Genomic DNA, 14,967 nt, shown 5'->3' with positions numbered 1-14,967 from the left:
AACTGAAAGACAAATACTGAAAAGTAGCTGAAAAATGTTGAAGAATGACTATGGCTGAGTAAAAACAGGCATTTGTTATTTTCAAAGACCAGTTAGAGTGATGTTTGAGCCTGCTTCAATTGGAAGAGTCCTCCTGCTTGCTGTGATCACAATAAGATTGATAAGAAAGGCCTAGGAGTGGACTTTTCACCTAGAACATGAGTCGGACACGGTGTAGCAATTAAACAACAACCAAAAGGTGTATGGCCAGTTGGGGAGGCAGAGGGGATTGAGAGGCAGGAGACACACAGGAAGAACATTACTGAGAAGAGCATGACACAGGTGTTCAGGAATCAAGCAGGCAAAGGGGGCCCAGGACAAGCCTGGAAAGACTGGATGCAGCCAAACCTCCCAGGTCTTGATGATCCAGTTAAAAGTCTTAAGACAATGATATGCCAGTAGGTGATTTTAAGTAGGGAGAGACAAGATCAGATTTTCATTGAAAAGGTCTCTTCAGATCTTCCCTAGTGGCTCAGTGGAAAAACAATCCGCCTGCCAACGCAGGAGATGCAGGTTTGATCCCTGGGTTGGGAAGAACCCCTGGAGAAGGAAATGGCAATTCACTCTAGTATTCTTGCCTGAAAAAAAATCCCATAGACAGAGGAGCCTGGCAGGCTACAGTCCATGGGGTCACAGACTTGGACACTACTTAGTAACTAACATTTTCACTTTCAAGGAAATAAAAGCTTCTTTACACTCTGGATAGGAGTAAATATTGGTACAAGGGTTTCTTCCTGGAGAGCAATATGGAAATAAGTATGTATTCTCCTGGATCCTGGGATTCCATTCCTAGGAAATTAGCTCAAAGAAATAATCATACAAGTTCCACAAAGACATGCATGCAGAATATTCACTGTAATATTCTTTGCAATAGGAAAAAATTCCATCTCCCCAAAAGTTGAATTGAGTATGGGTTAAAAAAAAATCCTGACATATCATGGAATGGATGACAGGACAGCCAATAAAAATGATAAACAGCAGCATAGTCCTTAATGTGAAAGCACCATTTACGAAATACACATATCTTTAAATGAAAAATAGTATGAATAGTATGATTCCTTTTATGTTCAAATATATGCATTTATGGGCTTCCTCGGTGACTCTGTGGTAAAAAAAAAAATCTGCCTGTAATGCAGGAACTGCAGGAGATGTGGTTTGATCCCTGGGTCAGGAAGATTCCCTGGAGGAGGGCATGGCAACCCACTCCAGTATTCTTGCCTGGAGAATCTCATGGACAGAGGATCCTGATGGGCCACAGTCCATAGGGTCAAAAAGAGTTGGATATGACTGAAGCGACTTGGGAGGCATGCACATATGCATTTACACTACACACTGTATCTTAAACACAAACAGATCTTCAGGAAAACCGCTGGATATATATAACAAAATGTTAACAATGGCTGTCTCCTGGTAGCACAGTTTTAAGTGGTGTTTCCCCCCGCCCCATGGCACTATATTATCTCATTTTTCTTCCAAGCATTTTATTATCTGTGGGATATGTCTAGGGGGGAAAATGCAATGCCCCCCCAATATTATTTTTGCATTTATTGATGAGAACAAATGCCCTCGCATGTTTATAAACCGGTCAGAAACAAAACCACCTGAAGATAATTTTCTGGGTGAGCCCACTTCTCAGTCCCAGGAAAAGACGAAAGGAAAACAAAGGATGTAACACAGATAAACAGAAGGAAGATCAGAGGCTGCTCCTCCTGATGTTGACTGTTGGCATCTTCCCCAGAAGAACAAATGAGGCTCCCCAGGGATGGACTGGGGGTCCAGGTTCTGTGGAATTCTTCAGGGTTGGGGAGGTGGCCACTGTGGCTTAGCAGGGAGAGGTGAGCATGCAAGGCACTCTCCAGCCAATGAAAACGTATTTCCAGAAACTTTAGTGCCCATCTTCTTCTGTCAGCACCCTGTATGTTAACCTTTCCCAATCTGCAAGCCGGAGTGACCCTAACGCTTTTGTTGGCTGAGCAAGTGCTGAAAACAGAGACCTGACCTAGGCTCTACATCTCTGCACTCCTGTGACCAGTTAACAAAGCAAAAGATGGAATCTCCACTATCCAAGTGGTTCCCAATTTCTTTTGAGAATCTGATGAAAATGTAAGAACATCTCCCTCAGCATTTACACATGCATACGACACTTCACATCTGTTTGGGGTGTTCACAACCCCCTGAGATCTTTAAGGGGTGACTTCAAAAGGAGCCCTTGTTAGGCTCCTTGCCCTTGCCCACAGTGACTTTTCACACTCAGAGCCCAGGGGCCTCCGAGGCTCCTCTTGAACCCAGCCCCGTCCTCCCGACCTGTTCTTCCATCAGATGTTTTCTCCCCCATCCACTCCCTCTTCCCACACCCCTCCTGTCCTCACCTCCACTACTAATTCAAGATCTCCCCCTAATCGCCCCCACCATCTCTCCATTATGCAAAATCCAGATGTTAATATATGATATTTGCCTTTCTCTTTCTGACTTACTTCACTCTGTATAAGAGGCTCTAGGTTCATCCACCTCACTAGAACTGACTCAAATGCGTAGGGCAGTAAAGGAGATGCAGACATAAACAACAGACTTTTGGACTCAGTGGGTGAAGAAAAGGATGGGATGATTTCAGAGAATAGCACTGAAACATATACATTACCATACGTAAAACAGATAACCAGTGGGAGTGTGATGTACAATACAGGGCACCCAAAGCCAGTGCTCTGTGACAAGCTGGAGGGATGGGGTGGGGAGGGAGGTGTGAGGGGCATTCAGGATGCCTTTGGCCGATTCATACTGATTGATTCATATTGATGTATGGCAAAAACCATCACAAGGTAGTAATTATCCTTCAATTAAAATAAATAAGTAAATCCAGACACAGCCTTATCTTTCAATAGAAATAAACCTGGTGGTGGAATGCAGTTTCTGCAGAAGACACATTTGACCCTTCCATTCTCCTTCTCGCCTCCATTAGCACTGACACTTTATCAGGTGTGAGTGTAATGGCTCATGTCTCACGTTTCAAAGCTACAGGTCAGAAAACGTACATAGCAAGGGCAATCTCCACAAGTCTTCAAACCAAATGCTGATCTCCTAAGAGCTTCACTTAATGACAACACAGTAAATTGTTTTAAAACAGGTCTCCATCCAAGCGATCCCTGCTTACCTTCTGCAGTGCAAGTCATATTTTGCAATAATGTATGCATAGAGGTTTCTGGGTTTTCTTCACAGCTGTAATCTCAGGGATTTTGCAGTAATTTGAAAACTCAGTTTCTGGCTCACTTGCCTGTAAATCCTGGTGCGCAGACACACGTGCCATTGAGACCTTCACTGTCACAGGTGCCACCGTTCAGACAGCTGACATTAGCGCATGGGTCCTTGTAGGATTCGCAGTGGATTCCTGCAGAGACACAGATGCAAAAAGGGTAACTTGCTAAGGTCTCCAGCTCCCATGGCCTTTGAAAGGAAAGTGTCTGAAGAGATTTGAACAGTGTGAAGGCTGATCCCCAGAGGGGTGCATTGTATGTGCATGTACACGCATGTGTGCGCACATGTATATGTACTCATGTGCCCACCCTTGACTTTTGCTATTGTTTAGTCGCTTAAGTCATGTTCGACTCTTTGCGACTCTATGGACTCCATGGACTCTATGGACCAGGCTCCTCTGTCCATGGAATGCTCCAGGCAAGAATACTGGAGTGAATTGCCATTTCCTTCTCCAGGGGATCTTCCCAACCCAGGGATCGAACCCACATCTCCTGCTTTGGCAGGTGAATTCTTTACCACTGAGGCACCAGGGAAGCCCACCCTTGACTCTAAGTTGTAAAAACACATCTTACAAGAAAATAACAAATTCAGTACCTGATCATAAGTCCCACCATAAAGTCTTCTCTGTATTTTCTCTGACCCCACCCCCCAAAGTCTGGGCAACAGAAAGTTAAAACTTTGAAAGATAAAATTTATCAGTGACACATGCTTTCTAAGTCTCCAAAAGAAACAGAACGTAGCCAGACAGTGTACAAAAAAATGTCAATAAAACTGATAAACAGTATCCTGAAGGTAAAGATTTGGAGTCAGATATTTAAACAAGATCCAGTTGTAGTTTTGGAAAACTGCAGGGGAGAGGAGGCCCTTAGACTTCATCCCCAAAGATCAAACCAGTTCACCACAGATGAAAGGCAATGTGTTGCACACATACTGTGTTCCAGACCCTTCTGCTGTGCTTTATGTATAAGGTGATCCTCGAGTCAGCACTAGGAAACAAATATCCAAATGCAAGGTCACCAAGCTGGCGGGGAGGGACCCAATGATGCTGGTCACTTGAATGTGATCCTGTGCTCGCTAAACAGTTCATGAGATGGAGCTCCAACTGCTGTGGAAATATACAGCAGTCTATGGAGCTCTGCGCCCATTCAACAACAAACAAAAGAGGCACTGAAAAACAATCTTTATAACAAAAACAGTTCCCACTGGTATTAAAAAGTAGTCTATGTGTATATGTATGTACGCAAAGGCTTGAAGCTGAACTGAGAGAAAGATGAATGAATTTGAATGTCACTTTGTACATCTCTACATTGTTAGGATTTTTCACAGTGACTACATAGCATTTTCATCATTTTATTTTTAAAAAGAACTTTAAAAATCCAATGCTCTTCGAAAGGTAGAATTTCTGGCGTTTCACCGGAAGGTCAGATGGACAAATAGACTAATCTCTCTCTTTGTTCCCCTCCCCTTCGGAAAGGAAGATAAATTACATTTTGTGTAAGAAAGTATATAATGATACACTTTCCTTTCTGACAGTCTCAAGAAAATATAAGCATAAATCAAATAATAAAAGGATATTTATTTAATTTCCACTTCCTTACTTCACGCATATTGTACAAAAGACTGCCACACCCAGTGACTCATTTTGACACTGAAATTATTCTTGCTGGGACTTTCTTTCTCGCCTTTCTTTTCTAATTTTCAATGTCTTAAGAAGCAAAGTTTGGGAAACGGGATGGGGGGGGCGTGGAATGCAAGAGAAAAAGAAAACAGAATTCCCTACCTGTAGTCACACTAATGATTTATTGGAGCCTGGTAAAGGGAAGAGGAACTAAAGAGCCTCTTGATGAAGGTGCAAGAGGAGAGGGAAAAGCCTTAAAACTCAACATTCAAAAAACTAAGATCATAGCATTCAGTCCTGTCACTTCATGGCAAATAGATGGGGGAAAGAATGGACACAGTGACAGACTTTATTTTCTTGGGCTCCAAAATTACTACAGACAGTGATTACAGCCATGAAATTAAAAGGTGCTTGTTCATTGGAAAAAAAGCTGTGACAAACCTAGACAGCATATTAAAAAGCAGAGACATCACTTAACCGACAAAGGTCTGTCTAGTCAAAGCTATGGTTTTTCCAGTAGTCATGTACTGATATGAAAGCTGGGCCATAAAGAAGGCTGAGCACCAAAGAACTGATGCTTTTGAACTGTGATGTTGGAGAAGGCTCTTGAGAGTCCCTTGGACTGCAAGGAGATCCAACCAGTCCATCCTAAAGGAGATCAGTCCTGACTATTCATTGGAAGGACTGATGCTGAAGCTAGAGCTCCAATCCTTTGGCCACCTGATGTGAAGAGCCAACTCACTGTAAAAGACTCTGATGCTGGGAAAGATTGAGGGCACGAGGAGAAGTGGGCGACAGACAATAAGATGGTTTGATGGTATCAACGACTCAAAGGACATGAGTTTCGCCAAACTCCAGGAGACGGTGTGAAGGACAGGGAAGCCTGGTGTGCTGCAGGCACAAAGAGTTGGACATAGCTTAGAGACTGAGCAATGAACAACAAAGCATTTTAGAATGGATGTGTTTTCATTTCTTTTTATCCTTTGCCATCATATCCAACTTGTGAACAATATTCTACCACATATTTTTCCAAAGTGCTTTTCATTTCTTTTGCCTGACTTTTCTCCCTGCAACCACCACCCCAAGCCCACTGCTTCATGCGTGATGGGAAGCACTCCCAGCCCCCAAATATCTCCTAGCTCCCTCTCTGCCTCCTGGCACCTCCCTGACTCATCCTTAACAAACCCACGACTCACAGTAAATGTTCAAGGTCAAACTAATTTAAAGATTAGACTTCCCTGGTGGTTGAGAGGTTAGGAGTCTGCCTGCCAATGCAGGGGACACAGGCTCAATCCCTGTTCCAGGAAGATTCCACATGCTGCAGGGCAACTAAGCCCTCGTGCCACAACTACTGAGCCTGTGCACCTAGAGCCTGTGTTCCACAAGAGAAGCCACTGCAATGAGAAACCTGCATACCTCAACAAAGAGCAGCCCCTGTTTGCTGCAGGCAGAGAAAAGCCCATGGGCAGTAATGAAGACCCAGTGCAGCCAAATAATTAATTAATTTAAAAACTAAAGATTAAAGCATAAAACTGGTAATTGCTCGTTGCTTGAGTGTGCACAGTCTCTCTACCCAGGAGTCTCTATTTTCATCTTTCCAGTGATACCCAAATAGCACAGGCTGAACTGAAAAGAGTAAAATGCAAAAGAGTGTTTTCTGCTTCCAAGTGTTTATGAAAAACAAGAATTCACGTATTTGCAAGTTCAGGGGAGCCTGATGTGCTACAGTTCACAGGGTTGCAAATACTCAGACATGACTTAGCGACTGAACAACAACAAGTTCCTAGGAGGCTGATCACTGGGAACCAGGTGACAAAAAAGGCTTTCAATTATAACAGGAAATACAGCCACACCAAAGTTGAGGAGTGTTCTGAAATCTAAGAGCAAAAAGATCCATTAGACCTAAAGTAAGAGCAATCAAGGACATGCTTTTCTGGACTTTTAGTAATACATCTGCCAACCTAATCTTAAAATATTCATATAACTAATATATTAACACACAAATTACCACATTCCTCAAATAAGGCTGAAAAGCATGTTCTAGGCTGAGTATTTAAGCATCTCAACTTTAAAAGCCTTCAGTAAGATACATTTGATGAAAACACTCAAGATAATAAGCAACTTCAATCTTTGGGGTGTTTGGGCAATGATTTTATCCTTTGTTATTTCTCTTTTTCAAAAGATAAGATATCCAGTCACTTGAGGTTCATTGAGAGTTTTCTGGCAGCAAGATGGGACAAAAACTAATCTTCACAGCAACAGGATAACTTCGAAGCAAGATGGTCTCAAACATCCCCAGAGAGCACTTTGATGACTCATATTTCTATACACTGAGCCTCGCTAATCCCTTTGCAAGAAACACATACCATGTTGTTCAGCTTGTTGATCAAAACTGAACCACTATGAGCTAGAAATCTTAAATGCAGAGAAGAGATAGTCATGAATACCACTGAGATGCCCAGGATACATCCCCTCCAACTCTGCTCTTCAGGGCCCCTGGGTTCCCCTCATCTGCACCCCCAGGGCCCCCATTCACTTGCACAACACTGACTGTCAGGCATCCTGTGTCCTCTGACCATGACCCTTTCCTTCGCCCTCCGTCCTGAAGTTGACTCTCCCAAGACAGGCCTCTGTTCTTCTGTCGCATTGAGGGCATGTGGAGATTCCATGATTCCAGAGTTCACAGTGTTAAATCATCACTTATGTGTTTTGCTGTCTGATTCCCCCATGTATCTCTGAGGTCCTTTAGAGCAGAGACTGTATCAGGCCACGGGGAAGAAATGATGGCTATACCACCAGAGCCCTGTCCTTCCAGGAGGGGCGACAGTCTGTGTACTTTGGCCGATACACAGGTAGGGTTGCCAGAGGAGTGAGACACCATTCCAAATCTGCCTCAGAAACACCCTATTCTGTCAGGGAAAGCCAGGTCCACACTTCAGACTAAGTCTGTAGAATGACGTACTCATCACCCACTGGCGAGGGACGCAGCACGCACTATTACGCAACTTATGTTTAGTCTCAAGCAAAAATAAACTATAAATCAGTCAAAATTAATAAAAAATCATACTTTTTACATTAATGCATAGAGTGGCAATGTTTCGGAAGAGATCTTTATTTCAACAGGGCTCTTTCTAGCAGTTAATTTTAGAATTAAAATGAGCAAAAATTCAAAGAGTCGTGCTCCAATTATAAACCTCTGTTGTCATCACAATTTTTGGCCGTGATTAGTATTTTCACAACTGAAAAATCTTTATTTTATCTCCAAGAAAATTAAGTCAGGTAAAGAAAATTAGCTTGAAGTGTTCTTTGAACTTCCTATTCCTCTGAAGACCTCATCTTACTTTATTCAAACTGCTTTCCTCCAAGCAAACTTTTCCAGGGTTTCAACCTGTCCGAGCTTAACCTTTCCTAATCTGTTTTAGAAACTACAGCCGACACCTCAACCTTCGCCCTCATTATTTCTTGTGTGTGCCAGTTTCAGTCTGCTCTTCTGGTTAAACAGTAAGCTGGTAAAGGAAGAAACCCTGAATTATCCATTTTCTACCAATCACAGTACTTGAGAATGGCTAGGCATATAACCCAGAAGTTCTTGTCCACTGGTTACACAGAGGAAATAATTCTAGCCAACAAAGAAAGAGTTTTCATCTTTTCAATTATACATTTTTCTGGACTTTAAAAATCAACAACCAGGTACAATGTGATCAAACTCACAACCCAATAAAGTTATTTCTGAGACTCTATTCCTCCAAAATAAAAAATCCAGAAAATACGAAAATTATATGAATAAATATGTTCATTCCAGAATTATTATAGTAGCCTCACATCAGATGTAATAAGGGAATATATCGCCATTTAAAATAGAGCTAGTAAACTACTGACACTGTGTATAAAATCGATAACTAATGAAAACCCACGGTTTAGCACAGGGAACTCTATTTAATGTACTGTGCTGACCTAATTGGGGAGGAAATCCAAAGGGAGGGGGGATAGATGTATACGTATGGCTGATTCCCTCTGCTGCACAGTACTAACACACACTACAAAGCAACAACACTCCAATAAAAATTAAGAATAAAGTAAAACTAGCAAAACTTGCTAACAATCTCTAAATCAAACATAAATAACAGTATTTATTTTCATAAATTATTTTTTTTCCATAAATTATTTTCATTATTCATAATCATATTTTCATTATTAAAAATTGAAATTTTCCTAACTTCTGTCACCAGAAATTCCAAATGTGTATAGTCTTGACCATTAAATTTGTTCCACTATAAATAATAATTCAGCATAATGTGGGTCTGTAACTTGATGTTCTGGCAACATAAGGTTGATGGATGCTAACCAAAGGCCCATGGTGAATTAGCTGTGAACTAGTTTTAAAGAAGTCTCAGCTTTTCAGTATATCAGAAAAGAGATCACTCTGAGTCCCTCCGAGTATTTTGCTTCTAACAATTTCATAATCCACAGTGGAAACTTATGGGCAAAAAGCTCAAGTCACTTTGGTTTATTTTACTAGTGTGTTAAGCGGTAGTTTCCATTCAAGTACAGATAGCTATGGAGTGTTTACTTTGAGTAAGACGTCGTACCAAGAGCAGATGATAAGTTATAAAAAGAAAAAGAAGAAGAAAAGAAAACAAAGAGGGACTTCCCTGGTGGTCCAGTGGTTAAGATTCTGCTCTTCTTCATGACTTAAATACTGGGTCAGGGAAGTTCCACATGCCACACAGTATAACCAAAAAAATACATTAATTAACAACAACCGAAAAAAAAAAAGCCTGTGTAGTCACTGCCATTCAGGAGATTATAATTAAGTGTCAAGGAAAGGAAAGTCTGGAGCCAGAAAGATCTGACTACAAGGCTGACCATAACTGTCATACCAAATTTCAAAAAAATGCTTTGAAAGTTTAGGAAGGAGAAATCAGGCCTGTTCGGAGATCAATATGTCAGTCAGTGGATACAGTCACAGGACTGGATGATGGCAAAGAGGAGGAGAGGGAAAGGGCCAAGAAGTGAAGCCTGGAAACAACCTGCATCCATGGTGTCCAGAGGACAAGGATTCTTTCCAAAAGACCAGAGGGAAGACTGGGGTAGGGGGTGGGATGGGGAGAGGAAGAGAGCTGTGGAGGCTAAAGCAGGTGAGTTTCATGCAGAACCCTGCGATCACAGGGTGAAGGGGCAGGAATGTGGAGTTGGAAGCTTTGGTATTTCAGTCTTTAATTAGGTCACTGGACAGCAAGGAGATCAAACCAGTCAATCCTAAAGGAAAGCAACCCTGCTTATTCACTGGAAGGACTGATGCTGAAGCTGAAACTCCAGTGCTTTTGCCACCTGATGTGAGCAGCCAACTCATTGGAAAAGATTCTGATGCTGGGAAAGACTGAGGGCGGGAGGAGAAGGGGGTGACAGAGGATGAGATGGTTGGATGGCATCATGAACTCAATGGACATGAGTCTGAGCAAGCTCCGGGAGATGGTGAAGGACAGGGAAGCCTGAAGTGTTCCAGTCCATGGGGTCAAAAAGTGGTTGACAGGACTGAGTGACTGAACCACAAATCCATTTAGCAGAATGAGATCCAAATTGCAAAGGCCTATGAAAAGAAAATTAAAGGAAATAGAGGTGTCATCTATACCAATTCTAAGGAAATTTGGTTGTAAAAGACAGAGGAAGAAGGGAACAAGTAAGCAGATGAGGATGCAAAGTCAAATAAGAGTCAGACTTGTTTTTTTTTTTAAATTCACACGGAACTTATTTAGAAGTGTGTGCAGGGACATTTCTTTTTTTCTGTCTAGCAACTCAGTTTTTTTTTAGCACCATTTCTTAAGGAAGAATTCCCTTCCCATTCATAGTGATTCTTTGTTAAGTGTCATACATCATTATAGATGAGGGTTCCTAGACCATTATTCAGTTTTGGTTAGCTGTCCATTCTTGCACCCATTACATGGGAATGCAATAATAACTGCAGCATTATAATGGGTTTCAACATCTGGCAGAAGTTCCCCCTCAATGCCTTCTTTTTTCAAAATGTTCTTAGCTATACTTGCCTGACCTTATTGCACTCATTCTTTTCAGGAAGTTATATTCATTTATTTACACTTATTAAAAACAGAAAAGATAAGAAATCACCATGCAAAAAACACATAAAAGTAAGAAGTTAAAGTACCAATCTTCCCCTCAACATATCACTTACCCAAGGTCTAATTGCAGAGGTGAGTGCTAGTTAAGAACTAATGTTCACTCATCTGATAGTTTTCTAAGTTTATACAGAATTCTCATATGTAAATACATGTTGGAAAAAATGCCTCCAAAGAGGGACAGGAAAGAGAGGTCCAGGGTCTTGTGACCTTCCTCTGGATTGAGGGCATAAATTGGCCCCTTCTGCTTTTCTTTTAATACCTTCTACCCCACACCTCAACACCTGCCCATCACGCTAAGTTTTGAAGTTCTTTCATTTATTGCTACTTTGCTAAGGTTTACATGCCCGTTTAAACCCAAACCTAAAGGTCTCTATAAATACCTTAAAATGAAATAATCACTTTATCTGCCCATTGAGATGAGATCTCTAACACATCTGCGTGCCTTCCAATCATTCCCAAACACCCACCAGCTAACGTGGTGACACACTCTAGGGTGACCCTCCTCAATAAGTCAGGCCCTTGTACAATTCCCTCCCCTTGAATGAGAACTTCTAACCAATGGCATTTGGCAATGGTTAAGAAAGTCTGAAGATGCAAAATCTAATCAGCTGACTTTGAGTTAACCTTGGGTGGGCCTGACCAAACTAGGTGTGAGCTTTAAGAGGGTTCAGGCCTCTCTTGAAGTAAGAGCCTTTAAAACAGCAGAGGTTCTCTCTTATCACTTTCAAGAAGCTGTCAACAATTCTCCAGCCACAAGGATATGAATTCTACCAACAACTTGAGCGGACTTTGAATCTGAGCCTTTTCTATTTAAACCTCAGATGAGCATTCAGCCCAGCCAACACCTTGATTCCAGCTTTGGATACCAGACCTTGAACAAGGAATCCATTAATCCATGCCTGAAAGTAGGAAATTGTGTTAAGCCACTACCTTACAATAATTCACTCTGCAGCAATAATATTAATAATTAATATAGTATGCATGTGTATTCTTTCAAGAGACTTTTCTTCACCACTAAATTAGCATTTATAATCACATGAATGCCATCTATTTAGGTTTATCACTGCAAGTAAAGAAGTTTCCTCAACCTCCTTCCTCTTGTTGTCTATTGTCCCCTATCTGGTTATCTTTGTTCTGATTTAGTTCCAATCTGATGGGTATACCTTGTAAAATAATTTTCTTAGAGAGGGTACATGGGGTTCCTTAAGTGTAGAAAATGTCTTTCTTTATCCCTCAAATATATATGAACCTTTAACTACCAGACTTTTTCTCTGAAAAATATAAAACACTCTTCACTGTTGTTTAGTCTCATTTTATTATTTTAATATTGATTTATTTTGTTGCATCAGGTCCTGTTGCAGCACACAGGATCTTCGTTACAGCACCAGACTTCTCTAGTTGGGGGCATGGGCTCCAGAGCACACAGGCTCAGTAGTTGCAGGACAAGTACTTAGTTACCCTGAGGCACGTGGATCTTAGCTCCCTGACCAGGGATCGAACCCATGTCTCCTGCATTGGAAGGCAGATTCTTAACGACTGGACCACAAGGGAAGTCCTTAGCTTCATTTTAGAGAAGAGCAGTTCAATGCTGATTTGCCTTTCTTTTGTGTGTAACTTGTATTCCCTATGAAGAATCTTGCAAAAAATATTCTCTGTATTCTTGGATTTGGAAATTCTACGAGGAAATCACAAATTATATATCATCTCCTTCATTAATCCTCTGGCACTCTGTAAGCCGATTCTAATTATTTATCTCATAGACTTCTCCTTCAAGTAGCTGTTTGTTTCTGGTTTTATTTCCGTGTGTTCTTTCTTCTTCCCTAGCATCCATCATTCAGATGAAACATCTCTTGGATCTTTTCTCCATATTTCATGTCTTTTCACTCACAGTTTCCATTTCCTCATATTTTTACTTCTATCATGACATAATTCCTCCTTTTGCTTTTCCAGATCTAAATTCGATTTTGAGGGGGCATACCTTACTTTTTTCACTTCCGTTTTTTGAGTGCTTAGAGTTGTGGGTTTTGCTGCAATTTTGTTTTTACTTCCTAGATTTTTTTTTTCCCTCATTGAGTTGCTGGTACAGGCTCCCTGGACTGGCCAGGCTTGAGGTTGGCAATGAGACAGATGATACTGGAGATTCTCCTCGAGCACTGAACAGGCCAGTCAAGCCAGTCCTGTCTACGAGGGGTAGAGACCTCCCAGTCTGTGCTTTTCAAGGTTCTCCAGGTGTGAGCAGGGGCCCATTCTCTTTATTTCTCTTTCTCATATACACACTCACATGTACACACAACGACCAGCTCAGTCTAACTGCAGTCTTCTTTTTTTTTAAATTAGCGACTTTTATTTTATTGTATTTATTTATTTTTGGCTGCACCAGGTCTACATCGCTACCTGCGGACCTTCTCTAGTTCGGTGTGAGGGCTTCTCATTGTGGTGGCTTCTCTTGTTGTGGCACGCAGGCTCTAGACTGCATGGGCTTCAGTACTTGTGGCATATGGGCTTAGTTGCTCTGTGGCATATGGAACCTTCCCAGACCAGGGATGGAACCTGAGTCCCCTGAATTGGCAGGTGGATTCTTAACCACTGAACCACCAAGGAAGTCCAGCAGTCCTCTTAAAGAACAGCCAGGATCCATGAGATAGGGAGCCCTTTGTCTAATAGGGTCGCATGTAGCACACTATAGTGCGTATTTCCTCTCTATAAGCTGAGGAGTCTTTATGGCTCAGCTGGTCTTTGAGTCCTCTGTTCTCCCCAGAACCCTATCACCTAACCCTGTGTTACATAAAGGCTCCTGGCACTGCACCCTTTTCTTGAAAACCCACATCCTCAAATGCAATTGAGATCCCTTCCAGGATCTTGAGTCATCTCAAGGCAACTCTATCCTCTTGAGTCATTCACGGCAGGGCATCTGTAACTGAGGGAGGAAGGTCACAGAAAAATAGAAGGGGTGGAATGAGGAACATATACGGAAGGATTAGCCTTGAGCAGAATGGGGAGCACTTGACAGTTAATAGGGAGGACAATCAAATTTGAGCAGTTGTGACTGCAGATGAGTTTGTAGGGTGGGGCTTCTCAAAGGGTAGCAAGAATCAGCATATTGGCATCATCTGAAAACTTACCAGAAATTCAAATTATTGGGCCCTACCCCAGATATATTGAATCAGGAACTCAAGGGTGGGGGCCCAGCAGACTATGTTCTAAGAAGCTCACCAGCAGATTCTAACACATGCTCAAGTTTGAGAACCACTGCTGTAGGATGTGGAAAACTAGGGAAATTTCAAAATGTCTCTAAACAATAAGCTCTCTTTCATTACATGAAGGTGAATGAGTGATTTAATATAAGGCTTGAGAGAAGCAGCAAAATTTGGGATACCCATTGAGAAAAATAGATTAAAAAAATAAAAAAGCTAGGCTCACAGTCCATGAATCTGTGGAGTCACTAGCAGGTCATCATACACAATTTCACTTTTTATTTCTTGGTCATGATATCATGAGCACTGCTTCCAAGCCAAGAACACAAGAAGCAAATTTAGAGTACACCCCATTAATAATTTTGTCATTTATAAAGATGAAACTTACTCCATAAAGTTCTATCATAAACTAAAGAATTCTTGGATTTAAATTTTTGAAGCACATCTGCCACTACTAACGCTGTCACTGAAGAATCTCAAAATCTCTCTGGAAGCATCAACAAGTCAGTTGAAGAAAGAGGTTTATCCAGGGCTATCCATATGCCATTGGCACAGTGAGGATGAGCTTCCTACATTTCCAAGTTCATTGCTCTTTTATTCTTTTCAGACTTGAGAGGATGCCCTATTTTCTGATACTCAGATCCACCTAGAACTTAAATCCATGTGGATGAAGCCAGAACACCTGTCCTCATGGGAACTGGCCGAGTTCATCTCTAAGTAGGCATCATAC

At 41.6% G+C, this 14,967-nt stretch overlaps 1 protein-coding gene across 1 annotated transcript in view; it reads right to left on the bottom strand.

Moving 5' to 3' along the window:
• Nucleotides 1-14,967, bottom strand: part of DNER (delta/notch like EGF repeat containing) — a 390,295-nt gene that overhangs the window by 34,158 nt on the left and 341,170 nt on the right. Inside the window, exon 10 of the mRNA XM_055397670.2 lies at nucleotides 3,308-3,421. Within this exon, the coding sequence (XP_055253645.1) occupies nucleotides 3,308-3,421 (114 nt within the window). The remainder of the gene's footprint in view (nucleotides 1-3,307; nucleotides 3,422-14,967) is intronic.

The sequence above is a fragment of the Moschus berezovskii genome, chromosome 2 (assembly GCF_049115385.1).
Source record: "Moschus berezovskii isolate FMDL1 chromosome 2, NW_MosBer_1.0, whole genome shotgun sequence".
NCBI classification, from domain to species: Eukaryota; Metazoa; Chordata; class Mammalia; order Artiodactyla; family Moschidae; genus Moschus; species Moschus berezovskii.
The sequence above is the reverse complement of the archived record's forward strand: the minus strand, read 5'-3'. Positions and strand labels throughout refer to the sequence as shown.